The sequence below is a fragment of the Glossina fuscipes genome, unplaced genomic scaffold (assembly GCF_014805625.2).
Source record: "Glossina fuscipes isolate IAEA_lab_2018 unplaced genomic scaffold, Yale_Gfus_2 26, whole genome shotgun sequence".
NCBI lineage: Eukaryota > Metazoa > Arthropoda > Insecta > Diptera > Glossinidae > Glossina > Glossina fuscipes.
The window spans coordinates 2806593-2833357 of record NW_023998421.1 but is presented as its reverse complement, the minus strand read 5'-3'; the positions used below and the strand labels follow the sequence as shown (position 1 = coordinate 2833357).

The window sequence follows — 26765 nt, the reverse complement described above, 5'->3', positions numbered from 1 at the left end:
TCATCACCAATGAGTTAAACATAACCTAGAAAGCAAAAAAATTAAAAAATTTAGTAAAAAAGCATCATTATTTCATCATCACGTGAAATTATGAATATCAGCAATGAATTTCTATACAGTTACTGGATTATGGATCTAAATTTAGGTTAAAAGGTCCAATCCATATCAAATACAAACAAAAAAAAAAAAAATTCTTAATTTCTATTGTTTGACGCAAGTGACATTTCCCCGTACGAAAAAGATGGCACTAATTTTTGTGACTTAAAAAGGGGCTGCGTGTCATGCTTGCGAATTTTTTTTTTTTTTCGTATTTTCGAACATTTTAGAAGAATCTATTGCGTTGCTGTTGTTGTCTATGGTTTTTTATTTATCATAATGTTTACGCGCTGGCGTCTCTAAATGATTTCGAATACACAACAATTATTTTTAATCAGCGCAAAAAATAAAGTCGATTGTTGGCTAATCAGACACTCTGTTGCAAAAAACATCCCGCACTTCAATTATATGCGCTTAGCTTTTACCTGTTTGCTTTTCCACTAATCGTTTTCATTGGCCTGCAGCTGCATGAGGCGCCTGCGAATGCTCATTTGGTTTTCCCTTCTTTAGGGAATTTATTCTTACGAAAATTACTTAGCTGACATTTAACTGAATTTGGGATTTTCGTAACAATATTAATACTTTTTGTTTTAGCAATTGAATACTAATATATATACATATATCAAAAGCAACTTCATGGTCTAATACAAATTGTATTAAAAGTATACTTAACAAAGCCAAGTCAAATACATAAGAATATTGTTTTCTATCGCTTCTGAAATTATAAACAAGCAATTTTATCGGTTTTCTCAGCCGTTGGCTATGGGCAGACGCATTCATCTATAAGATCTCTAAACGGCTTTTTCTTACGTTGCGCACGGTCTTCCCGTTCATTCGTCGGTCTCCTTCAGCCACTTCTTTTCTTTCGTTGCACCTCTTTGTTAACACATCTAAAAATAACCGCAAAAGCCATTTCATATCTGAAGTAGAGTTCAGGGGGAGTTCTCTATTTAACAAAGTTATTCGTTTCGAAAACTGGCCAATAATTACAAAAGACAGTCTAATAGCGCAAATTAAGAAATCGAAGGACATAGCTTCTGCCAGATCGGATAGTTGCAGCACCGTAACAAAACGTTTACATTGCTTTTCGAAATACGATTTCCCGTCATTTCTATAACATAGTAACACATACGGCTTCTCCCTTCCATTATGACAGCAATAAAAGTTGTAACAAGAGAAAGTCGTAAAGAGAGAACGAGCGGTGGGCGGTAATCAAATCAAAATCGAGCTTACTTAATAGAAACTTCGACTAGTATTTCTAGATATAGCAAACCATGCCACAAATATAGTATGCCTTCATCTTGTGAGTATAAAACTGTCGCAATGTTTTTATTATGATAAATGATTGCCCTAAAAGTGGTACTAACTTCACTTTTCTTTGCCATACAAAGAACGAATAAATAAAAAATAAAAGAGCAGTAAAGAAATACAAAAAGCACACACACAACTCGACATATTTACATTTGGATCAGGCGTACGTTAGTAATAGGAGACAAAGAAATGTTAGACTTTTACAAATTATTGTTCTTTGCTTTGGGACAATGCATACTATGAAAAATATAAAATTTTGACAGATTAAAATACATATGCATGTTTTTATACTTACACATATATATTGGAAAGAAAGGATTTTTAATTTGATATAATTTTCATTTTGATACTTAACACCAGAGAATGAGGTTACATTATTATGACAAAGCGTCTGCGACATCCGGAAGACAGCTTCGTAGACCTTACATTGTGTATATATTGTTGAGCATTTCCCTCTGTCCGCCTGTGTAATGTCTGTTGTAAAGATTCTCGTGGCCGTGAAAGTGAAGCTGTCGGTTTCAAATTTGGCACCCAGGTTGGTGATGTTGGAACAGTATTCTATTTTCGAATGGAAAACAAATTGCTTTCTTACTCATCACTCACAAACTACAATAGAAAAACTTAGAAGAGTTTGCACATATATTCTGTGAGCTATGCATTAGGCGAAACTTAGATGCATCAACTCGTTCTAGAAAGAATGAACTAGGAAAGGAGAATCGGTTTAAAACACAATGAAGGTTGTTTCTTTGGCTTGGAAAGCGGAAAAAGCATTACAATGCATTATTGCAATATAAATTAGATTACCACTACAGCAGCGTATTACATATCATAGCTAAGAAGCGCGTCTTGATGGTAGTCGGCATACCTGGATCCTACTTTAATTAAGATTGAACCGTCGCTATAGTGAATGCTCGATCGGTAAAAATATAACAAATCGATCGGTGTCAACATTAGACTGCGGTCGCTCCATACCTCTCCGTCCTTCCCAATTCGCTGTAGCTATCACCGTGCTACAAATAAAGAAGGCATCCTCTTAGTCATTGGTTAGGAAGAAAAAAGCTGGATATAGATTTTGCGAAAAGAATTGCAACGTCCACATCAGCAGTTTCCATGGCAAGAGCTTGCGAACTGCGCTCACAGCTGTTTAACAACTCTGGTTACTCGCCAGGTCTGTCCACAAGCGACAGACCCCAGTAAAACGTAGATTTTCGTGAAGTCCCGAACTCATCACTTTCGTTGACAGCTGTCCTGCAAGCAAGGATGGGATTATCACGTAGATTTACAACTTGACTATGTAGAAAAATACAAATAAATTTAAAGACAAAGGTCTTTTTTCCTAACCTCCACAGTTTGCAAATATTTCTTGTAAAATGAATAATTTATACCCACAAGTTATTGACAATTTCAATGTTAAAAAAGATCTGGTCAATCAATTGGCACAACCATCGTCAACAAAGTAACCACAGTAAGTTTTACGCTTTGGCTGGAGGTTTTCAATGACTCTTTTCAAGGCAAACACGTCTAGCTGCGAAATGTTTGAATAACCCATAACGGAAGTTCATTTATTCCAAAGATAAGATCGCACTTAGTATAGTTTTACATTTTTCTTTGTATTTTATGAGGCATGAAGTGCGTTATTTTAGACTCTAGTCTTTTCCTTTAAGACAGTTTGAATACGAAACGTTTTCAAACGAAATTATTTCTTTTTTTCCTGAATGCAAAACTCTTATATAGCAACGATCGGTTCTTTTTTTTTGTTTTCGTTAAAACCATACAGTAGCAATTAGCTCCAGATGCTCCTACACTGATTCAGTTTACAGCATTTTTTACATCTTTTTTTTTTCGTTTTCGTAGCACAATAACGTATTTCTATAATTTTATTATGTTTTCAAAAAACAAATAATAAATTTGTTCTGCATAGCGGGAAATGTGTTTAACATAAGCAATAAATAGACTTTAGCGAGAATATTTACGATTTTACAGACCATAAATTATGCTAAATAGAAATAAATTCAACGATTAAGGCTTCAAGTGAATAAATGATTTCTTCGAAATAGAATGGAACTTGCAAAAAAAAAAAAATTTAAGGATTATGGACTGAATTCCTTCATGCAAGTCTTTCGCTTTTATTGTGTATAAAAACAAATACGATTTGATCTATTACGGGGAAATCGATGGATTGTATATAAGCTGCCCTTTATGAAGCATATGCATATGGTTATGCAGCGCCACACATCGAGAAGAATAATGTATCATAATCTCTTCTATAAATTTGTTGGCAATAATCGTCTGCCGTTGTATAACCACCCACCCCATTTCTTTTCGGGGGGGGGGGGCAAGTATGCTCTGTCACTAGTTACACATTTCTCCTATCTTTTGGGAAAATTTTGGATATCATGTCTTTAAAAATCGTACCCTTTTGCAGCAAAACGTTGATAGAGCAAGTGCGTGACATATCTATGTAAACAAGTCGAACTTCGAAGGGGCAAATATCATATAAAATAATACCTTATGTTGCTTTTCGTTATATTGTGGTCGTTTTTTGAACAGCGAACAGTTTTTGTCGCTTGTGTTGTTTAGTATTAACCGTTTCACCAAGCTTTGGCTACCCTACCCACACAGCTAGACTCTTTCTACTCAAGCGATTCGTTTTTGCGATCGAAGTGCTAAAATGGATAGATGGTTGGTTCGCTGTCTTCTTTCGACATGATATCGCCATGTTGCCAAAAATATTGCAAAATGCTGTAGAAAATGATGGAAAATATTTTGATTATCGAACCAATTTTCCACAATAAATCTCTTTTTCAAGGGAAAAGTGATCAAAATACGTGTAAACATATTACATCGCCGAAAAATACATATATCCCCATCAATTTCAGATACTTAAGGTTTTACTGACATTTTTTCACTAAGACCGCATGTGAATGAAAGACTTGGAATTGAAGTTTTTGGAAGAAAACATAATGCTCAGTACTGGTTGAGACCAACAAAACGGGCGTATGTTGGGCTACTGCGATCTAACGAGTTAATGACACGTCTTTAAAATATATTGTAAACATGTTATCGTATAGAAAAAAGTAGGCGAGAATTTTCTTTACTTCAAAAAATTTTAATTTTGAATTTATTCGAGTTTTGGAATTGAGTCAAAAAGCTGCAAAAAAAGGAGAAAGACAAAAAAAATTTTAACTGAGAAAGATTGTTTTTGTGGATTTAGAAGAAAAAAAGGACAAAAAACAAAACACTTTATAATAAAATGTGCTAAAATAAAAAAATATATTATTAAAGTTTGGTGAAGACAAAACTTAGCTCAGAAGTCATAAGCAACAAGCTTTCATTCTTATGTGTGTACACATTTGGAGCATATTAGGTCTTGGCTGATGAGGTTAGTTTACATATTTTCCCTTTCTTAATGCATATAAAAACTCCGTTAATGGGCTCGTCTAATAAGAAAGGCCACTCCGCGGAGAGTGAGCGTTAACCGCACGCAATATACGAAAGACGGTTGTAGAGCTTTCCATCACTTTCCGACAACTTATTGGACAACCAATCGAGGAAACGTTAGCTGTATCCGCCTCCATTTTTGTTCATAAGACATTCCTTTTGTAATTAGCGGCTTTTATTCATGGCTCCAAAAGCAGGGCCATGACCATGACCGCTTTCAATAAAATGTTTTTTTTACCATTCTCTTTAGTAATCGGCACTTTTTAGTACAAAGCGGATTCATGTGTTAAGCTAAGGAGTTAGCTGCAAATTTAACTTTTTTGTATTAAATATTAGAAAAAAATTTGAATAAAAGAATGAACACTCGAAGCAGAAAAAAAAAATGTTAAAAAATTTCTTTTAAATATTTTTTCAGTTTTGCAATAGTATGAACGAATGACGCCTACAACTTTAAATCATATTTGCTGAGTTGCAGCTAACGCAGTTATTTTGCGATCAAGAGATTTCCAGCAACAATTGTACGGGCGTAGGTAAGTTGACGTAAGGCACAATGTCAATCGCAAATATATATATATATATGTAAGCAACTAATTTTCACAGCTTAATTATATCTACTATAAAAAATAGTTCGTAGCGAAAGTCAACTAAAGTTGAAATGGAAAATATGTTTGAAAGTATGTTTGTAAATGATTCCGAAAATTGCAAACGTCGACTGTAGCTGCCTGAAGTTTTACCTTAGTTTCTATCGTCAGTTATTATCCGAGCAGGGAAATGCCACAAACAGTTTTCGTCCCGCATTAGCAGCTTTCTTGTGTTTCTGCGAGTTTGCGACGTGTTTTTGCGCGTAAACGTAGGTAGTTACAACGTTCTCGACAGGCAAGTAACCGCGGTCATGCATGCACCTTAACGCCCTACGGCTACTTGCAATCTCTCTCTTCTCCCCACTTTTTCTTACCTTCAGCCTCTTCTAGTATAGAAGACACTCCTACGATATCGAGTGAAAAAAACTACGAAATCATTTATTTAAATACATTTGTGGCGATACAACATGATTCAGTTTGAATTAACGCAGGTTATTTTAAGTCACCTTACACATGTCTTACTGTTATTGACAACCGAAGCAGAAAAAGTCCCTAATAATCTGCTGTTGAACCATCTTGTTATTGAGTAGTCTCTGATATTATTGTCAATCTTATAGACGAGTATGTAAGTTTGCTTTAATTTGAAGTGTTTATGTGAGGACTACATACACATAACGTTCGTTGATTCATTCATTGATGCATTGATTTCACAGTGCTCAATATGCGATCAATTTAACTAATTTATAGCTGCAAATCCCAGAAAATGTTAGTCCTGTCAATCTCAAGTTCCCCTCAACAAAATATTTGTGTATTCACTGAAGGTGTTTTTTTTTTTTTTTTTTTTTAATAAAAACGTGCACTATAAAATAGCTGGACAGGTTTGTGTTGATGACTTTTTCGAATGATTTCGTTTAGGAATTATGACCAATTAATTTGGGATTTTAATTGATTTATATCCACAATAAAAGAAAAAATATATGATGACTTCGAAATGTTCATAACAGTTGACGTTGACTGGCATAAAAAGAATTCAAAGAGGATAGCATATATATTCAGTTTGTGATGGATTTTAGTATCCACCACCAGCTTTTATATGATGGTTTTGCATGTTATACACACATGTATATATGTATATATGTATGTAAAACCTTGTCCTGTTGTTATAGTGTGTATGAAATTGCGCCCTAAATACCTAAAATCATATTTTGATGTGACTTTTACGTTACTTCTAAAGTAAAGTGCAGCAGCTTGAAGTTTTGATTAAAAATATATATATTTGTCTTACTTGTTATATATATGTGCCTTCGGTTTTGCGCGCTTAAGATTTTGTAGAAGGCGATCACAATTTTTCTACTCACCCCCGGTAGACGAAGAGCATATCCATTTTATTAAAACGTTTACATTCTTGATCAGTGTCCAATTCTAAGCCGATTTAAGCAACTCCATGTCCTTCCTTAGAATAACGGTGATGAGTATAAACGTTGCAGTCGCTGCCGAATATAATTTTTTTACTTTTTTTTTATTTGCTTTGATGATTCTTTTTTCCACGATGTGCACATTGGATTTGGTCTATATTGGGAAGGACAGAAACGCGTTTCTCAACATGCTTTCGCATCAAGTTTCTCTGTTTTCAAATTATAGATTTTTTTCATATTTTCACAATCTCTGCTGATGACATTCGTCTGCTCTAGCAGCTTACACATTTATTTTTAGTACTCATAAAATTCTTATTTATAACTCTTTGTTCTTTTACTGGCGCTATTTTTACAAAGCGTTATTATTGTGAAGAATTAATAGGTAAAGAAATTCGACTGTAGGCGGGGATGAAGACCTACCCAGCTTCTTTTTAAAACAAAGAAGAAAAAATCACAAAATTCACGAATTGGCCGAAGTCGTTTTAGGTTTGCCGTAGGCAAGACTCGCATATTAAGGATGGTTGATTTGATAATATTTGAAGAATCCGATATTGACATAAAATTGCAGATGTAATTTAGATTTCTGCAGAGCACCCTGAATGGACTGAAAACCTTACAATTCTAACTACACCGACTAAGTGTTTTTATTTATTTATTTATTCAAAATTTATTTATTTATTTATTTATTATACAAGAAATTCAACTAAAACAAGATGGCAGTCGATTTCAATTGACTCTTAAATTAATTAATATTAAAACTTAGTGTAAGTACAATAAAACAAATAAGAAGGAAAAAAGAAAAAAAGCATGTACACAACTAGCATAGAGCCACACCCACAACTGGTACAGGACCAAATTGCAAGTGAACCCCTAAGCCAACGCAAACATGCATAAGCTTGGCAACCGATAATACACAATTAATTCTCGTACAACCAAATTATTCAAATCACTTTGAAGATGATGTGATTGCGATTTTACGGAAAAGGCAGAAAACAGTTTCACATCATCAGGATACATTAAGATCTCGCTGAATTTAATCACGGAGGGCAAATCATTGAAGTATAAACAAAGTTAGGAATTGAAATCAAATTAGAAATCGGATATGAATGTTATGGAAATAAAATTTCGAGAAAAACGTTTAGGCACATTGAAAACATAAATCTCTCCTGATAAGATAGAGCAGACAATTATTAACTTAGCTAAGAATGAATGGCCTGTGTCTCTCCCCGTGAAGGCGAAGCTTAAAGGTGCAATCTATATTAATAAGCTGGCAAAGGGACTAGAGGATTCCATCCCAAGTTCCTGTGGGTCAAAAGTAAGAATTTGCTTTTGAAGGGTTGTAGTGGGTTACCATATCATCTATAGAAAGGATGTATATTCAAAATATATTAACTCTTTCGACGGAAAGAATGTTTACTATACAAAAAAATATCTAGACGCACCTTCTCTGATGAATTACACTGGCTACTGGTCTGCCGGAAAATTAATCGCTGAAGTAGAAAAAGAGCATTTTTTGTTGTTAACACAAGTGTTGAGTGAAAATTTCGAATTTGTCTTATTGACTCTTGATTGGTTGGCAGATAATTTCTGCTATGTAAGCGTACGGGCCTTATCGCTTAAAGCAGCAGATTTACGCAGCGCAGTAAGTTCGTTGCTTTAAATTAAAGCGTCGAGCATAAAAGCATATGTTTGGAAAATACAATAAAATTATAATTGTGTGCCAAAAAATTGAGGAACTTTTTCGGCAAAAGAATAGCAATTACACCATATCCGTTTGAATAAGTTTACGAGACATCTAGCCAACAGATGTTAGAGTAACGTAATGTAAAACATTCAAGCATATCTAACTTTATGTAAACTTCATTCGCTTAAAGTATAAATTAAACGAACTTTTTAGGTAAGAAAGCGGCATCACTAACGAGAGCGTTTTAAAAATAAATTTATTATTATTTGCTTTCCCGTAAAGTTTTCTTCTCGTTCTTATTAAGTAAATTACTCAGAAAACAAATTTTATGTTGGCTTAGTACATGGTTTGAACTTTTCAGATTACTTTCTCTATCTTTCAAAAAATTTTTTCTTTGAATTTTGATCTGTTTGCAAAGCGTTCCGAAAAGAAAATTTGCATCACATTGGCTCGGCCAAGAAACCAAAACTGCGGGATAAGGATTCTGTTCTTGATATTAATTTAAATATTAATAAGATGATAGCAGACTTTGGCTGGGAAGGGTGAAAATTACTCACACTTTTTGTAATTTTAAGCAATTTACAGCAGCAAAAATTTTCCTTAGTCGTTATATCCATCACCGAAGGGTCAGGGGTATTATCAGTTTGTCAAAACGTTTGCAACGCCCTAAATGAAGCTTCACAGACCTCACACAGTATATAATCAGCATCAAATCGAATCGATTTAAGCATTTCCACCTGTTCCGTCTGTCTAAAGTCCGCGTAAAAGCAAGCTTTATAAACCCTATAAAGTATTCAAATTCTTGATCTGTTTCAAATCCGAAGTACACCTAAGCGTGTCCGTGTGCTCGTTTGTACATCTGTGCGTCTGCCCAACTGTGTACTATCTGTGTGTAAATATTCTCCCGTCTTGCAAAAGCTTGTTAAGGATCTGAAAATGACTCGAACCGGTCAAAGGACACGCCTACAATACCTGCACGCCTATGCAACAAAAATTCTGACTACCTTTGACTTTTTGCTCATTACTCTTAAAATACAACGCATATAGTATATTCCCCTTTTGCTCGGAAAGTAGGAAAACTCAACCGCGCCCACTCAATATTCTTTTGCTATAGAGTACGAAAATTTAGGTCTTCTCTTTCTTTCTGGTCTTTTATGGGATAACAGTCGGTCACGACCGAACGTAATTTTCTTCCTTTTGTATATAAGAAAGCATGTCCCTATCGTTGAAATTTGGTCGACAGAGAGAGTGTGAGAGAGAGAGAGAGAGAGTTTGTCACGTTTACAAAAACGAGTGGAAACTGTCGTCAAAACAATTTTGCAAGGTGACTATTAGTATAAGTAGTCGGTCTCTTCATTCTGAGCAGGAGTGTTACAATCCTTGAGGAGAATTTTGTTATTTTCATAAAAAATTACACTCTAACATCGTGCTATCCATGAGACTCGCAAGAGTAGACAAGTTTTTTGTTACATATAATTTACGTTCATTACTACAAGGGGGAGAGGATAAAAGCAGCGACATTTCTGTCTTTCCAAGCCAATAATTTCTTGATTGCGTTTGTTTTGCTTTGTTATCTACCGCAGTGGAAATTTGAGAGAGTTTAGAATGAAGTTTTCACTCATCACAAGTGTAATCCTTGCTTCTGCAGTAACAGTGTAATTAGGAAACGTAGTGTAATTAAGTTATTCGAACTAGAATGGTTATTGGAAGAGACATTCAGATCTCACTCTTCGACAATATAATCATCAACCATGAGGATCGTCCTCGCTAGATGGAGACCACACTTTTCCCTGATGGATACCTGATATAGTATCGAATGATGTACAAGCCAAACAGACAAATGCACATGTGTAATTTTCCAGCCAACATATGTAAAAAATGAAAAAAATAAATGCATATGAATGAAAGAATCTGGCGTTCGTTCGTACTTTGATTGGTGACTATAGGAATAAAAGTTGAAAAAGCAAAACAAACAAATGTATGTATGTGTGTTTGAAACAGTACTTATTTTGTTTCAAATTTTTTCTTTACAACCGTAAAACAAGAGAAGTAACTGTGTTTGAACAAGTGTCGGTAACTTTTAGTGGTTGTAAAATTTATTAGCTTTTGTTAGTAAAATTAAAGATAAATATTTTCTTTAAAACACGTTTAACTCAAACGAGTTGTAAAATTCTTCTCAAAATTGAATACATTTTAGATGCTTAAAATAACTGAATATAAAGAAAGCACTTTACGATTTTCAATTTCTAAAAAATTTCAAATAATATCCATCCAATACAAAGCCTTTTAATTAAAAAAAAAAAAAAAAAAAAATGGACGTAACGCATGCAACCCTTTCTTTTCTAATCAAAATAACTTGAAATTTTTTTGTCTTCAAGGCAAACAACAATACAAAAGTAATTACGGCAGTATAAATATGAACAGTTAGACGATGCAGTAATGATTCCCGTAGCATGCATTTAAAAAAGGCTTATCATTTCAATGCTCGTATTTTACGTATTTTTCGCTGTTTCTCTGTAAAGCGATATCATCAGATTCTCAAGTGCATGCAATGTAAAGACTTTTTTTTTCCTTGCTACTCCTGCCAACGTCTCGTGTGCATATGTAGAGATTGCGAAGCATTGTGTCGAATAACATGCTAGAGGTTTTTCTCATTGGACTTCAAGAGCAAAGAACGGGACAGTCATCTGACCTAAAATCTGCCACAATGATCCCTTAAAAACAGCTTTTAAGAAATTTGTACTTGTTTGCTGATCTTTTTGCTGCAATCGTAACAAACAAGTTAAAGGTATTCAAAATTTTCCTAAAGCTAATGGCAGCACGATTCTGCTCTCCCTTCATCACTTTTTTTTTGGTATTTAGGCAATTGTTCCCTATATGTGTTTACATTTGCAATAAATATAAATTTTTTCGTTAACAAAATTCACTATAAGCATATTTCTGAGGTAACTCGTTCAGGGTGAATTTTATATGTATTCGTGGATGTGCTCTTAACAAAAACATAAGGTATTATGTTTTTCTATTCATTTGTGCTTAAACGTGTGTCCCCACGGTGCATTTAATTGTCATCCAACTTGTTTACTTTATTCTTAAAGAGCAGTTTCTATGAACGTCAAATCCTTTTCAATATTCGAGGATTCATATTGACGGCTTTCTTACCCGACGGGCATTTTCAGAGTTTTTGGAGAAGTTATTAGCAATAAAATACTTAGATTCATTAAAACGACAGAAATCAGAAATAATCCGGAAAACAATGTCTTGACGATGTTTTTATCGAGCGGTTGCCGATGTTTGACAGGAATAAAATCGAGCGTTTTAACCGATTCATAAGATGGTACGAAACGTTGTTGCTGAGATGGAATAACAATCACAATAATACGCTCAACCGAGAAGAAACGGCTCTGAAATCGGTTTTTTGCGAAGCGTCAGAAACAATTTTCAAAAAAAAAAAAGGAAAGCATACAAATTGTACTGTTCTCTCTCTGAAAAACGAGTTGAATGTTAATTGCCGACTGTATTGAGAAATAGTGGGAGTTAAAAAAAACGGTTTGGAATTATTTGAAAAGAACAAGTTACAAAAAGAAGCTCAAAAGAGGACCAAGAAGCCGTGGAGATCACTTTAAATTCTACTTAAATATATATTAAGGCAACGCTTATCTTGTTGCTGTTTTGTTGTTTGTAAATTTTCACTTTCTTTATATAACGCTTATAATATATATGTATATTTATGTAAATCGCTATAAGCAACTCTTCTCCTATGATTGTACACTTTTCACTTTGCACATGCGGACATACTTATGCAACATTTTCACGAATCGCATTATGAACTCACAATCGGCAAATGTATACATACCGACCTACCTTCTGCTTCATTCAACATTCGTTGCGCCAATGCTACAAAATACACAATGATTGTCTGCTAAGAACACAATGCTTTGATCAATAGTAGTAAAACAACCAAATCTATTATATGCAGAAAGTAAACAAATGAAGCAAGCGCTCTTAACCGCATTCTTGTATTCGAACTGCCAAAATTTGATAAACTATGGAATACAATTTCAACCCGTAATAGAATTGTGTGCAGTTATTTGAGCCGCTGTTAGCAAAAAAATTTGAACTTTGTTTCTTTGAATATTCCAGTGTTACAAATTTTAAATGGCGTCTTGTGGATTTCATGAGTAAAGAGAGAGAAACGCATAAAGTAGAAATTTTTCTCGATTCATGACGTACTCTAGTCATAGTCTTTGAATGATTTGGCCCAGTTTCAATGCCAAGCTGCATGGAAGAATCTACAAAAGTGTTTGCCCAATTTCCAAAGGTCCTATCTTAATTTTTGTGAATGTGAATGAACATAAACTCACTTTCACATTACTTATGCCTGCACAAAACGTGGAAAACATAGGCCACGCTTATCCAGTGTTACGGTGCATAGCGTGTTAGATTGTTAATGTCATGGGTATAAGCGACTCGGCCAAGACCGAATATAATTTTTTTATTTGTTTTTAAACTGCTTGTGCTATTATATAGATTTGTCAGACTATATTAACAGATTAACTCTGCATGCATTCATATTTCAAAACTATTTTCAAAGGCAGAAGAGTGCATAAAAAAATGTCTATAATTAATGTTATAGTAATAACAATACCCATTGACCAATAATATGAACTTAAATCATTCTAAAATTAATACACATTCAGCATAATTTTACACATTTCGATTATTCGCTTTTTTAATGCACAATGCATTTGAACGATATTTAATATATGCTATCGAATGTTGTGAACATGCATGTCTATGCCTCTCTTGCTCTATATATAATTTTATGTAAACAAAAGTCCGTAAGAAACAGTGAACGTCTAGTCTAACCTACGATGTTCTTATAATAAACACATGAACATGCGGTAACAAATCTATAGAAGTATTGCAATAAGCAAAATAGTATTTAATCGGAGGAAATTGCTCACGCAACTATCATTCACTTACGAGCTGCAATCGAGTGGTTCCAGTTAGGGAATATCGCTGCAATTGAGCTGGTGGTATATAAACCAAGGCGCCTTTTGACGCCAGGCAAGTTTAGAAGTGTTATTGCTCATTATTCTCCTCTCTTGAGAAGACTAGTAACGATTTTTGCTGATTTTGTAGCGCAGCGCTACGCAACAGTAAATGTGTGTGAAGTTAAAAAAAGCTTCGGAACTATTTCAAGAAATTATGATAAAAGTATTTCCATTAATAATTGTTAAACGTCGATAATAGTTTCTAATTTTTTATGGTATTTAACTTTTGCACTGTGACGATAGAAAGCAATTTTTATCGACAAACCTGAAAACGAAAGAGAAACCTTGTGTTGCAGAGTTTCACGAGTAATTTCAAATAGTTTCTATAGTTCCACGGAACGAATAAAAATAATAATAATAATAATAATGATACAATACAAAAAGAAAACATTTTGAGACCCGTGATTTTCGTGACTTTTGAAAAATAATCGTTGCCGCTGATTTGAAGAAATAGGAAGGTAAGATCTATAACCCCACGCTGATCTGCATTTAATGTGGTTTGAAAGCGAACATATTTGTTTTGTGGTAATATATTTGCAGCTAAATGTGCTATAAACACAAATACTTTTTATTTTTTTCGAGATTTCAGATAAATATTTCAAAAGGTGACCAATTTTAACGCCAAAGGCAAACTCGTAAACCTTCGGCTCATTAGCCAAAACTGTGAAAAATAGTTGGAGAAATTTCTAAAATTAATTTAAAAATTAAATTTGGTTAGTAGTGTACGAGCTTGATTTTTTTGGCATTAAAATGAGTAGCATTTTATATTTTCGCTTTATAAAGAGGTTAATGTAATTCAAAATTTAAGTTTCGTTTTTATTTTTAATTATTTATGATAAGAAATTTTTTTCATTATTATATCATTTATTTTAAAATCCTTCCTATTTTGAGGTATTAAGAAAGGTCAACAAGTTACTTTAGCTGTGCGAGTTTCTGCAAAGTGCAAAAAAAAGGTTTACTTTATTATCACAAGTACTTCATATAAACAAGCAAAAGTTCATTGTATTCGCCAAACATTGGCGAAGTACACGTCAAAGACACTATAAAATGATTGATTAATGCGATCAACTCGTCTTTGATTGTTCTGTTTGTTAAAATGGCGATTGCATTCCAGACTTTCTGCAAAATAACAATTTAATTTCAATTTTTGTTTTCAGCCCATTAATAGTGTTAAAAAAAACTTGCTTATGGTTGTAAAGTTTTTTATTTAAAACTTCAAGTGTAACGTTGTAAATTTCATTATGCACGACTTTTATCCCGTTTTCGTAAAACTACTTTTTTAAGACTTTGTATTGAGGATGGTCGCAAAAGTGCCAGTTCAGTTCAAGCTTCGTTCCTGTGCCAAATACCCCCCCCTGCGTTTTGGTTTACGTAATTTGATGAAAATATCGCGAAAATGATGATCTGTAAGTTCAACATAAAAATACTTGGGCTGACATCAGACGGACCAGCAAGTTTACAACAAGCAGCAAATAAATAGAACATGTATTGTCTCGTTAAGATGGGTTGGATGTGATAGTTGGATTATAACGTATTTAAACGACTAAAGTTGCCTTGTGTATCCAGGAGCAAATCTAGCCATTTATAGAGTACATTTAAAATGATTCCATTTCTCGAATCTCAGTGCGGATGGAGTTTATTTTGGCTGTAGGGAATGCTTAGTCGGTAAAGGTGTAACAGCTCTTACAGTTGGCTTACAACCACTAAACTGTGCTCACCAATCATCTATCAGCTATGACATTTCTTTCCCATCCCTCAAACGTGGGATAGGCATCATCCCTTGAGGGATCGGTCATTTAAGAAAGGAAGAAAATCCTTTAACGTTGATAACATTTTTTTTCTTTTTGGAATTTTTTATAAATTTATATCGTAACATATATTAGCGGGGGAACTAAATAGGAGGATTTTGCAGTATTTTGTTGAAAATATAAGGCAGTAAAATCTCAAGTTCTCTTATTGTTCCGTTATTAACAAGGGTAGAAACGCTGTTAATGAGCAGTCGGCCATTTCATTGCTTGCTCTTTTATTCTTATTATTGTTCGTATGGGTAAGAATTTTGGCAAACTGTTGCTTTTTATCAAATCTTTACAATCCAAAGGCATATAGTGAACCCTTTCGTGCTATCGAATACATATAAGTGGTTACGAACGAAGAAATCCTAAAAAGTAATCAGCAGAAGGGCCGATGAAATGAAATTTTAACGTTTACATTGAAGAGTTCATGTTCGCCAAATATTCAATAATGCATTCCAGAATATTTAAAATTTCATCGCTTGTTGTACCCATCACCGAAGGATGATCAAAACGTTTGCAACACCCAGAAGGAAGCTTCAGAGACCTTACAAAGTATACATATACATATTCTTGGTCAGCATCAAATTCTAAATCAATGTGTAATGTCTGATGTAAACATCGTCCTGCCCGCCCCAAAAACAAAAATCATATTCACTTAAAAACACGGAAATGTATATACTTTTGTTTTTGCGTTTGATAAAACGTAACAGTTTGGCAGCAGTCGTATCCGTATAAACAATGAGAATGAAAGAGCAAGCAAACACATGCCTGCTGATTAAGAGCGCTACTACTGTTATTGATAATAGATCATCAAAAGTTCCAGAGACTTATCTAGCATTTTGAAAAATATGTTGCGGTATCTTGCCGTTCAGTTACCTCGGATATTAGCTTGTCATAATAATGCGCTCATTTGAAAAAGAAATGAAAATATGCATGCAAATGTAGCAACAAATAAACGACAGAAAGGTTTGTCTACGAATAAAGGAAAAAGTGAGATAGATAGATTTGACTTAAAGTGGATCGACGATACTCGATACTTCAGGTGATGAACATATATCAAAAATAAATTTACAAGTCAAAATAATTTTCGCCTTAATTTTCAGGCTATATATATACTGGTATTTACCATTAATTATACGATACTTAACCACCATTTCATTTGCAACATTTCCAATCTATGCGTATTATTAGGTGTTGAACAGAGAGACCAACAGCTCCCACCAAACGTACAGTGAGTTAAACCTAGTCAATAGTCGAAACATAAAAATTTATTTTACTAAGCTAAGGTTAGAATTTGCCAGGAAAAAGACCCAATTCTTAGTGGATTGACTGAGCGGAAAATGAACTTAGAAACTTGTTTTCCCTACCTCGGCATGTCATAATTTGCCATGCATTGTAAAGAAGCAGGATTTTTTTAAGATATTGAATGCAAATTTGGAAGAAAGCGCGAACGAACTTGGTACTTTGGAAGGACTTAAATTCTACAACAAAGATAACGGTCTCAAGCATAAGTCCCGCTTAATTTGAGAATGGCTCTTGTGTAACTGCCCCAAAATACTTTACCTTCTTCCACAAATCAACAGGTATGCGCCCCATCAAAAACGTGGGTGGGATGGATTGGACCGCCATGTGCGACAATACTCAATCCCTTCCGTTCAAGACCTGAAAAACAGACTATAAGAGGAATAGAGTAAGATCCCTGCTTCCTACACGAGAAAAGCAACAACATTATTTCCTTTCTTATATGAAAAAAACCCAATATTAATGATACTATGTTTTTCGAGTTATTGAAGTTATTTAATCTTTTAGCTTACCTTTTTTTCTATATTTTAATACCTGTTCCGTAGTAATATAAAATAATAAAATAAATTTTTATGTTTGGACAATGGACTAGGTTTAACGAGCGTATATTTTTTGTCGAGCGAAAAAAATCTAATATTAATGAAACACTGCATAAATATATTATTTATCCTTTAAACAAAATTAAAACTCAAAAAATTAAATTTTATAGCATTTTTCGGCTTTATACCTATCACGGAAAGTGGTTATTAATTCGTTATTGATTTTGACAAAACATTTATACAATATCTTACAATATCCTTAGTAAGCTTCAAACGCCGAATGGATTCAAGCATGTCCGTCCGTGCGTAAGTGTGGCTGTTTACAGTTTGTGATAAGCACTTTCCTTGTAAAAATAATGGCATCGGCTTCATATCCATCGGCATTCATATTGAAAATGGGCATAATCGACCCGCGGTGCAGCCTAAACTGATAACGCTTCTATTTTCAAAAGCAGAGGGGTGGGATTTTTCGCTAGCTAGCTACAGAAAGTGTCTATTAATAGATAACAAGCCTAGAGTAGCTGAACAAAACCGACATTCGTCAACCATTACTATGCGGAGTTGAAAATCAATTTATTTTCTTTTTTTTTTCAATGGCGACTATAGATAACTTGGACGCAGCTGAATATAATTTTCTCGCTCGTCTTGAAGTGAAGTTGGCGGATATAAACTATTCGGTCCCAGCTAAATATAATCTTACTTGTTTTGTTGTATGTGTTATACTTTAAAGTTGGAAGAGAGGAAGTGATTACTTGCATACAAAAAAAGAAATAATCGTTGTAACAGGAAGCGCCACGCGAGTAAAACCGTCGATTTACGTATATGAAAACTATCGTTAACATGATATGCTTAGATGCCTATCAGTTTACGTATGCGATGCAATGACTCTGCTGCTGCTGCTGTTAAATTGGTTATCTTACATGCTTTGGATCTTCCTTTCTTCTTATTAATAGAGAATGTAGGGTGGTCGCAACTGCATATTTATCTAGCGGTCTCTTGGGAAAAGGGAATATTTACCATTTTTTCAAGATTGATCTCTCATCAATTACAACCCCGATAACTTACTTTGACTCATTTGTTATTCTTGTTTATGCAATGTAATTGCATAAATTTAAGTAACATCATGCTCTGCTTGCTTCTACACGACACAATAATGAATAAGAGCTTTTGTGTCCAGAATAAAGTTATTTATCTAAAATAAACAGGAAAACAATTTAAACAAAATAATAATAATAATAATATAATTAAAAAAAATATTATATATAGCCGGCGAGTGATATTCTAAATAAAATTTCCCAATTCAAATGTAGCCATAATCGAGGACGTGTACTATTCTTGAAAAAAAAATTAAAAGTTTACTGAGTTTGCTTAAAAATAAAATCATCTTTAAAACTACACATGTTTCTTCTTCTTCATGTCCCTTTTTTTTTTCTTAGATAAGTGTAAAAATGGGAGACGAAATCACCGAGAAATTGATAGATTTAAGAAATTACATTCCATTCATAGATTTTGCTCTAAATCTAAGCGAAGAGAAATACAGAAAATTTCAAACTATTAAAGAATGGATTATTCATAAAAAAAGGTGAGAATTGTTTGTTTCGTCTTATTTCAATCCTAATCAGAAGTTAAAAAACTCATTAACTCGCTTTTCAGATTTGCGTTGGACAATCTGATTCAAATTGAAAAAGCGATTACCTGTCAATACAGAAAATTACTTTTACTTAAAGATTTGGTAAGAACAAAGAATTTTGTTCTTCTTTTGTTTCTTAGTCAAGATCGTAAATATTTTTGCTTCATTTTAGGAAATACCCGTAGAAATAAAACATATATTTGATAAGAAAATCATATATGAATATGTCGATCTGTGCTCCGATGATGAAACCGAAAGCGATGAAATTGAAAACGTTAATGAATTTCTTTTTTCGCTAATAAAATCCGATATACACTCGAAAGAGGTAGAAGAGAAGACGGAAACAGTTCCGCAGTTTGAATCTATATCGTCAAGAACGGATTTGGATGGAACTTCAATTATTAATTTGAAAGATATAAAATTTGATGTATTAAATTTTAACGGTGATAATGAGAAGAAACTCTTTAAAAGACGGTCGGATCTCCTAAATGAAGAAGTTTCGATAAAGAAAAAACGTTTGCCTTCGTTATCTTCTATCGAAACTTTATCTTCAATTTCCCCTGTCAAAAGCGAAGCGGACCTTGCTCGAAAGCTTGGAAAGTTTGCAATCAATCAGGAAAGTACTAATGAAAGCAACCGCCCAGGCAGCCCGCTTTCTTTCGCAACAATATGGAAAACATTGAGCAACAAGGACAAGAATAATCTAAAAATAATTTCTGAACATGTTCAAACTCAAGAAAAGTCTGAAATCGTCGATGGCAAAGAAGGGAGGAACGCAATACCCGATCATGCAACTGGAATAAATAATGAACATCGTTTGCTTAATCGACAAGCTTTCCCCGAACAGCAAGCTCGTCCATCCGTTGCATTTAATCAATGTCCGCAATCTTTTGCAAATGAAAACAATCAGCTCGCAGCTTATCCTGTTAATGTTTCTAATCCGTATCAACCTGTCTATGCTTTTGATCCGTACGCGCTAGCTAATAGGACCTCCTGCCTAAATGATGGTCGATTTTTTGGCACTCCTCTTGCTTTTCCCAATCATCTTATTAGAAATTCCATTGGCGTTGCACCTGATTGTCCTATTTACATTTCTAATCATTATCAGCGGCCCAACATTTACACCAACAGTCCAGGCTTAGGCTGGTGTGCTCCGTTACAAAGTGTGCCACCTTTATTTCCGCGTCATATTGCAGATTCGCAGTTTCGCATGCCATATGCTCAAACGCCGATGCATAGATATAATTGTACTACAAATTGTGCCCATCCCACTCAACGATCAGTTCCTCTTAATGTGACTCAACAACAGAGGTCGGCAAAAAACTTCACACTCAGATCTGTGGAATCAAACAAGCCTACAATTTATGAAGAATATAAGAAAAGTGAAAAATCTGGAGAAGAATGGCAGCGGAAACATCAAATGCATGAAAAACGGCACCAGATAGAGAAAAAGGTACAAGAAGAGGGGCTTACTAGTCAAAAGAAAGACCAAAAATTAGAAAGGATGGAGAAAAAAATGAATGAAACGCAGCAGCAGACGGAAACAGAAAAACCGATTAAAGAGTCAGTGGAAGCCATCGAAAGCGAAAGAGGGGAATTAAAGACGACAGAAAACGAAAAAAATAATGCGCAACAGCAAATGAATATACAAACACAATTGAAAGATTCAGTAATTGCCAAAGTAACGGGCAAATTAGAATCAAAGAAGAATAAGAACAGAAAGCATGAAGGGCAGCAGCAAATGGAACCGCCAAGACAAGCCAAAGAAGTAACGGCTGATGAGGAAAGGGAAAAACTGGAATTCGAAAAGAAAGAAACGGCAAGGCTACAAATGGAAGCAACAAAACGAAATAAAGAACCAGCATATGGCAAGGAAAGCGGAGAATTGGAATCAAAGAAGAAACGGAGCGAAGAGAATAAGGCACAACAATGCATCGAAGTGAAGAAAAAAAAGAAAAAAAGCAAAGCAGCATCGGATGCCAAGGATAGGGAAACACTGGAATTAGAGAAGAAACAGAGCCAAAAATATAATATGCGTCTACGCCTAAAAGCAATAAAACAAACCGAAGGAATAGCAAGCAGTTGGAAAATTGAAGTCCCAAAAACGATTCGAGAGGCAAGGAATCTAAAGCAAAGGCAAAAAATTGATTCAAAGAAAAAAGAGAAGAAAGAAATCGAAAAGCAGCGTGTATTCCAAGCTTCCTTTTTGCAAAACAAACATGAAAAATTATCGAAAATACCTAAAATAACTCAAAAGCAAATCTCTGAGGATGGAAATAAAAATAGCGCGATTCATCGCGAAAAAAATAAAGGAATGTTTATGCAAACACAACATCCGGGACTTTCTGGTAGGAAAAATGTCGATAAAGGATTTACAAACCTAGAGTCTAGTTCAAATGGACAAGCTTTCACTATTAGCCCGCTTCAATTGAATAAAAGCGGTTCGTCAAATGACAGTGGCAAAGGTAAAAAGGGGACGAAAAATCGCAAATGTCTCACAGAAGATGACTCCTTTGATTCACAAGCAACTAGTTTTTCGGTTTTAAAAAAAATGAAACGAAATTGTAATGACGTTATTAACAATCAATCGAGTTTACTTCCTTCGCGAGATAAGCTAAATCAAGTAGAAACTCTATCCGCAGCGGGGCAAACATTTTATGCATACCTAGCTGAAGAGCGCTCTGAAATTGTTGAAGAGTGTGAAACATATACCTCAAAAATTACCCAACATAAGAAGCGTAACAACAATTGCAAAATGACTGAAAAGAGCACTACTTTCTGTGTTCTTTGTAAATCCCGACCCAATGATTTGGTTAATCATTACATACGAAAGCATCGCACCGAATCGTATATATCTCGTCTGACAAACGCTGAATTACGTGGGTTGATTAAAAATACAAATTATGCAGATCCACAAAAATCCAGCAACCAATCTATCGAATGCTACACAGTTATTTGCCCTTTCTGTCAATATGATGTAACTGAATCGTTTATGAGGCTATATAATCACTTTTCCAAACATACGGGAGAATACGCTTTCATCTGCAGCTGGTGTTTATTGTCCAAACCGTTTCGCGCTGACATTGAATCCCATCAGCGGCATGCGAAGAATTGTCGGAACGCAAACATATCGATATTATATCGTTATCCGCGGAACGCAACAGTAATTTATTTATATTACTGTTCTTTATGTAATTATGTGCAACTGAACGAAGCCAACATTGCGAAACATTTGCGTGAACAACATAACCCACACGATGCAGTCCAAGCTAATATCAAAAATTGTATTCTCGCAGCAATAAGAGAAGAACCACGGACGCAACTCGAAGAAATTATTCCGAAATCAAAAACAATTGAATCTGATTTAATTGAAGGTAAAAACGAGACGTTGTCAGAAAAGTTGAATTATTTAAATGAAAAAGAAAAACTTGCCGTGCGTAATGAACCGTGTGTTGAGATACGCGAAATGGATGAGTTTCCTACATCTGAAATTCCCTGGTCTGTTGCTGGGAATAGAATGATTCCTATAAAATGTGAAGAGATTGACATTAGTGAAACGAGTTTTCAAGCCCAAACACTTTCTTCGACTTCGTTGAGACATTCACCGCCTAAATCTTTATTCAACCAGATAACTAACGAATCGCAATATGAAGGGCTTGAAAAGGTTGAATTTAACTTAGCTGAAATAAGAGACAGGGCGGTTGAAGACATGTCATGTTCCAATGAACCATGCACAAACGACATTGATGTGGGTAATAAACTAATGGAACTTAAAACTGCCCAAGTTCACCGTTCGATAAAAGAAATTGAAATAACTTCGATAAAATGTGAAGCAATTGAGATTAGTGACAACCATTCTCCCATAGCACCATCATTTCCCCCTCCAGCAATTGGTGCGCAATTTGAGCTATGGCCTAAGCAAATAGTAGCCGAAGCTGTGTTTAAATACCGTTCTATACCTGCAAATGAAAGATATTGGGGGTTGTACAAATGCATCTATAACAATTGTTATTTTTCAACTGATGAAAAAAATGAGTTTTTATCTCATCTGAAATGTCATGATGATAGTGGATGCCCTCCGAAGAAATATCTCCAATGTGCTTATTGCACTCCTTTAAACAAGTGTAACACAGCGCAAGAATTGGTCGAACATATTCAACTAAAGCATCAACATAGCATATATCAATGTTCCTTGTGTTCTTATCGCAGCTCTACCTCATCGAATGTCACCATTCATCAGCAGTTGAAGCATTCAACCGTACGACAGAACTGTATAATATACAAGTGCGGTAATCAAGAAAGTACTTACCACCAAGAGAAGCAATATTTAATGACGAAAAAGGCTCAATATGTACAAAAAATCGCATGTCCATGTAAGTATTTTGCATACAAGAATCCAACTATTTCTTAATTTTCAGTAATTATAAATTTTTATTTTCGTTTGTTAAAAAGATTGTGCAGCAAGTTTCTACGGATCCATTCATCTAAAGAGGCACGTGAATGATGCCCATCAAGTATACAGTTTCAATTCAGACGACTTGAAGATTTATTCCTGCATTTATTGCGAGACGAGTGACACGGATCAAAAGAATATTCACATGCATCTAGCCGTCAATCATCCTGATGAGCTCCCTTTCATGTGTAATCATAATGCAACTGAAGCTGCAAAGGTAGTTGAGGTAGTCGAAGTCAACCTTAAATTTTAAAACTATAGTTCTATACCTTTTAGGTTGATTGTGTTGAGTCTTTGAAACTGATCAATGTAGGCGAGACAATATCTTCAAATTTCATAGAAGATATTAGTAATCAAAGATTCGGTGCTAAAGATTTTAATGAAAAGAAACTACTACAGTTGGATGTCAGACGGGATTTAGAGGCACTAAATGATACGGTCAAAGTTCATTTACTTAAATTGACAAAATCTACAGAGGTGCCATTAGTTAGTTTATTTCGTTGCCCAGAATCTATATGCGGAAGCTGTTTTCCGTCATATGAAGCCTGGTTTCAACATATGAAAGCCTGCCATCAGAGTTTATTTTATTATTGCCCCCATTGTCCATCTATCAATACGGATCGAGAGCTGCTCAGTCTTGAAAATTTCAAAATACACTTCGAGGAACATTCCCGTCGTAATTATATTTGCTTTGACTGTTTGAATACTTTCAACTGCGGGAAGGTACTGAGAATACACGCCCTAACAGCTCATAATTTTAATGAATGGAGTGTCGAAGAAATACATGACAACAGCTTTGATTGTTATTATGTTTTAATCCGGAAAAATCTCTACAAAGATCGTTTAGCATTTTTGACAAAATTTGTGGAGATGCTTGATAATCAATTACGGAAATTAGGAGACAAGAACGAATTGCAAAATGAATGGCTAATACCAAAAGCCACGCCCTGGTTAGAGAATTTTCCCGTAAGCATTAGCGATTGGAAAATCTCAAAGAAATGTTTATATAGCGCGTGTGATTTTCGCGCAGCAGAAGATGACGCGTGGTTCGAGCACGTATGTAATGAACACGATATTTCTGGACGTGGTTTCTCGTGTTCTCAATGTGCATTCGAAATCCCACGTTGCGAATCGTGGGAACCTATAATTGAACATTTAAAAATCCACTCAAATTGCTATCTTTACATATGCTGCGTGTGCTTGTCTTATCACTGCTATCGATCAAATCTAACGGCGCATATAATACAGGAACATGACGCACAGGACGTGCCATTTGTTCAGCTTATCAAAAAATACAAAACCGTTTTTGTTGAAGTAGGCTTCAGTTTTGCAAGAGGAGCCCGTTGTTTTTCCACCATACACGATTGCATTTGCTGTGAAAAGCATGATATGTTGGGGCGAGACGAGTTCGGTTTACACCTCAAGAATTATCATAAATTAACATTAAGTTATTACTGTCAGTTATGTTACAAGTATTTAGATAATCCTCATAGTTGCGATGATCACTTAAAAGTAAAACACACTTCAGACAAACCAAAAATTTATTGCAAATTAGCATTTAAAGGCAATGTGACCGTAAAGTCAGTAAAGCCATTTGAGTTAGAAGTGGGTAATTCCGCGGCAATAAAAATTGAAACAACTACGCCACTATAGTTGCAAAAAAATACGACAATATAAAACTAACAAACGATAGCATATATGTTATCGGCATGAAAAAAATCTCCAAAAAATCTTTAATCCAATATATAATACTTTACTTTAATATCAAATTTAAATATCAAAAAAGTGAATCAAAAGCAAATTTTAAAACCACTAAGCGATCGATAATGAAACTTTCACCTCATGATTGTCACCTAACTGAAATTCATACAGTGAAATTCATTCACAAGTCATACTAAAATGATTTTAGGAAAGAAATCTGTTTTTTCCACCGTTGTATTTATTAAATTTAAATTTAATCTTAATATTCTTTCTATATATTTTTGTTTCCTACTACCTGCCTATTACGTACCTGTCCTATGACAAAGACTCGTCTCTAGAGCCCTCTAGAGCGTAGTCCAAATTTCGTCATATAGGTTAATGGACAATTTACACAAATTGTTCCATTGCGCTTGTTCACACACCTGGAAAATTCGATTGGTCCTCCAATACATATTTATCGGCATTCTAAATATTCTTTATATATTTTGTTAGGAAAAGAAAGTGAAAAGGAAAGAATAACAAATTTAAATAACGCAATAATAGTCTTCTTCTATATAATTCCGAGAATGTATTCCATAAATAGCTCGTTATTTCTGCACAGCACTTAAAAAAAAAAAATGCAACTCTTCGCGTTTGTTTAAAGGTTATGGTGCCTTTAAATTAACGACATTTTAACAAAACAAACTTTTCATGACCTATTGTTGTTTGTGTGCATATAAAAGACGAAAATCAAAGTTCAACTTATAATAATCATATCTACGCATAACCTCAAAACTGAAAAATAAATACATTGCCGTGGATTCACTCTCTGACAATGAATTGAATAAATTGGAAAAAAGTCTGGGACTGTTTAATTCATTCGCTGTTTGCGACATTTCCCTTGATAGTTCTTTTCTCTCGAAAATTATAATTTTTCAAATAAAAATGCACGTAATTGTAGTCAACAGTCAAGTCGTTTTCAAAATATATGGGTTCACGTTTTTAATAAAGAAAAGTAAACAATTTCGCTTTTCCCTAAGAGACGCTCCTTCTGGATTCGCAACCCCTGCCATAAGGCGAATATCTATTTCTTTTTGTTTTTAATAAGTTTATTATACTTAAACATATTTACTAAACAAGTACGTCTAATACGTCTACGTGTTGAACGATTCGGAACGTAAACCATTTATTGTTTGCGGTAAATTAATTCTTACTAATTCTTTATAATTGATATCGCATTTGGAAAGTTTCGGTATAAATATAGAAAGGAAACTGGAATTTTTAATTATTAAATAAAAAACAAAAAGAAAGAATTTTAAATTGAATTGAATTGAATTATAAAATTTCTACTAATTTTAAAACTTAACTAAATTTAATTTTAAAATCATTCTATTAACCGATCTTTATACGATAAACTTTTGTGACAACAGCTACAAGCATATGTATATTCACTTTATTTTACATATATATGTGTTATAAATATACATCAAAAAAACGAAATACATATAAGAAACTTCATTTGACGATAATAAATAGTTTTATTGAAATCCATGCATATACCTCGAAGTTGTCGTCTTTTTAAATCACGATTGGCTTACGCGAAACGGATTATATTAATGAAAGCTTCATTCCGAATTTTTGGGGATTGAAAGATACATCCTTTTGATATTCGAACTATTCATCTACAGGAAATAGATTAGTCCAAAGGTTTTAATCTCTTAATCAGGGACGATTTAGTTTTTTACTCTATTTTCTTTTTAATTCCCACTGCACCAACCAAATGTAC

At 34.2% G+C, this 26765-nt stretch overlaps 1 protein-coding gene across 2 annotated transcripts in view; it reads left to right on the top strand.

Moving 5' to 3' along the window:
• LOC119635241 overlaps positions 1 to 26450 on the top strand; it is a 27160-nt gene extending 710 nt beyond the window's left edge. The window contains exons 2-7 of one of the 2 annotated variants that reach the window (XM_038029923.1): positions 5264 to 5378; positions 18653 to 18798; positions 18870 to 18948; positions 19019 to 23219; positions 23299 to 23516; positions 23576 to 26450. In XM_038029923.1, the coding sequence (XP_037885851.1) occupies positions 18665 to 18798; positions 18870 to 18948; positions 19019 to 23219; positions 23299 to 23516; positions 23576 to 24952 (6009 nt within the window). In that variant the 5' untranslated portion in view covers positions 5264 to 5378; positions 18653 to 18664 and the 3' untranslated portion in view covers positions 24953 to 26450. Of the gene's footprint in view, positions 1 to 5263; positions 5379 to 13892; positions 14041 to 18652; positions 18799 to 18869; positions 18949 to 19018; positions 23220 to 23298; positions 23517 to 23575 lie in introns of those variants that run through there. The other variant, XM_038029924.1, reaches the window with a different exon arrangement.
• Positions 26451 to 26765: the final 315 nt, after the last annotated feature.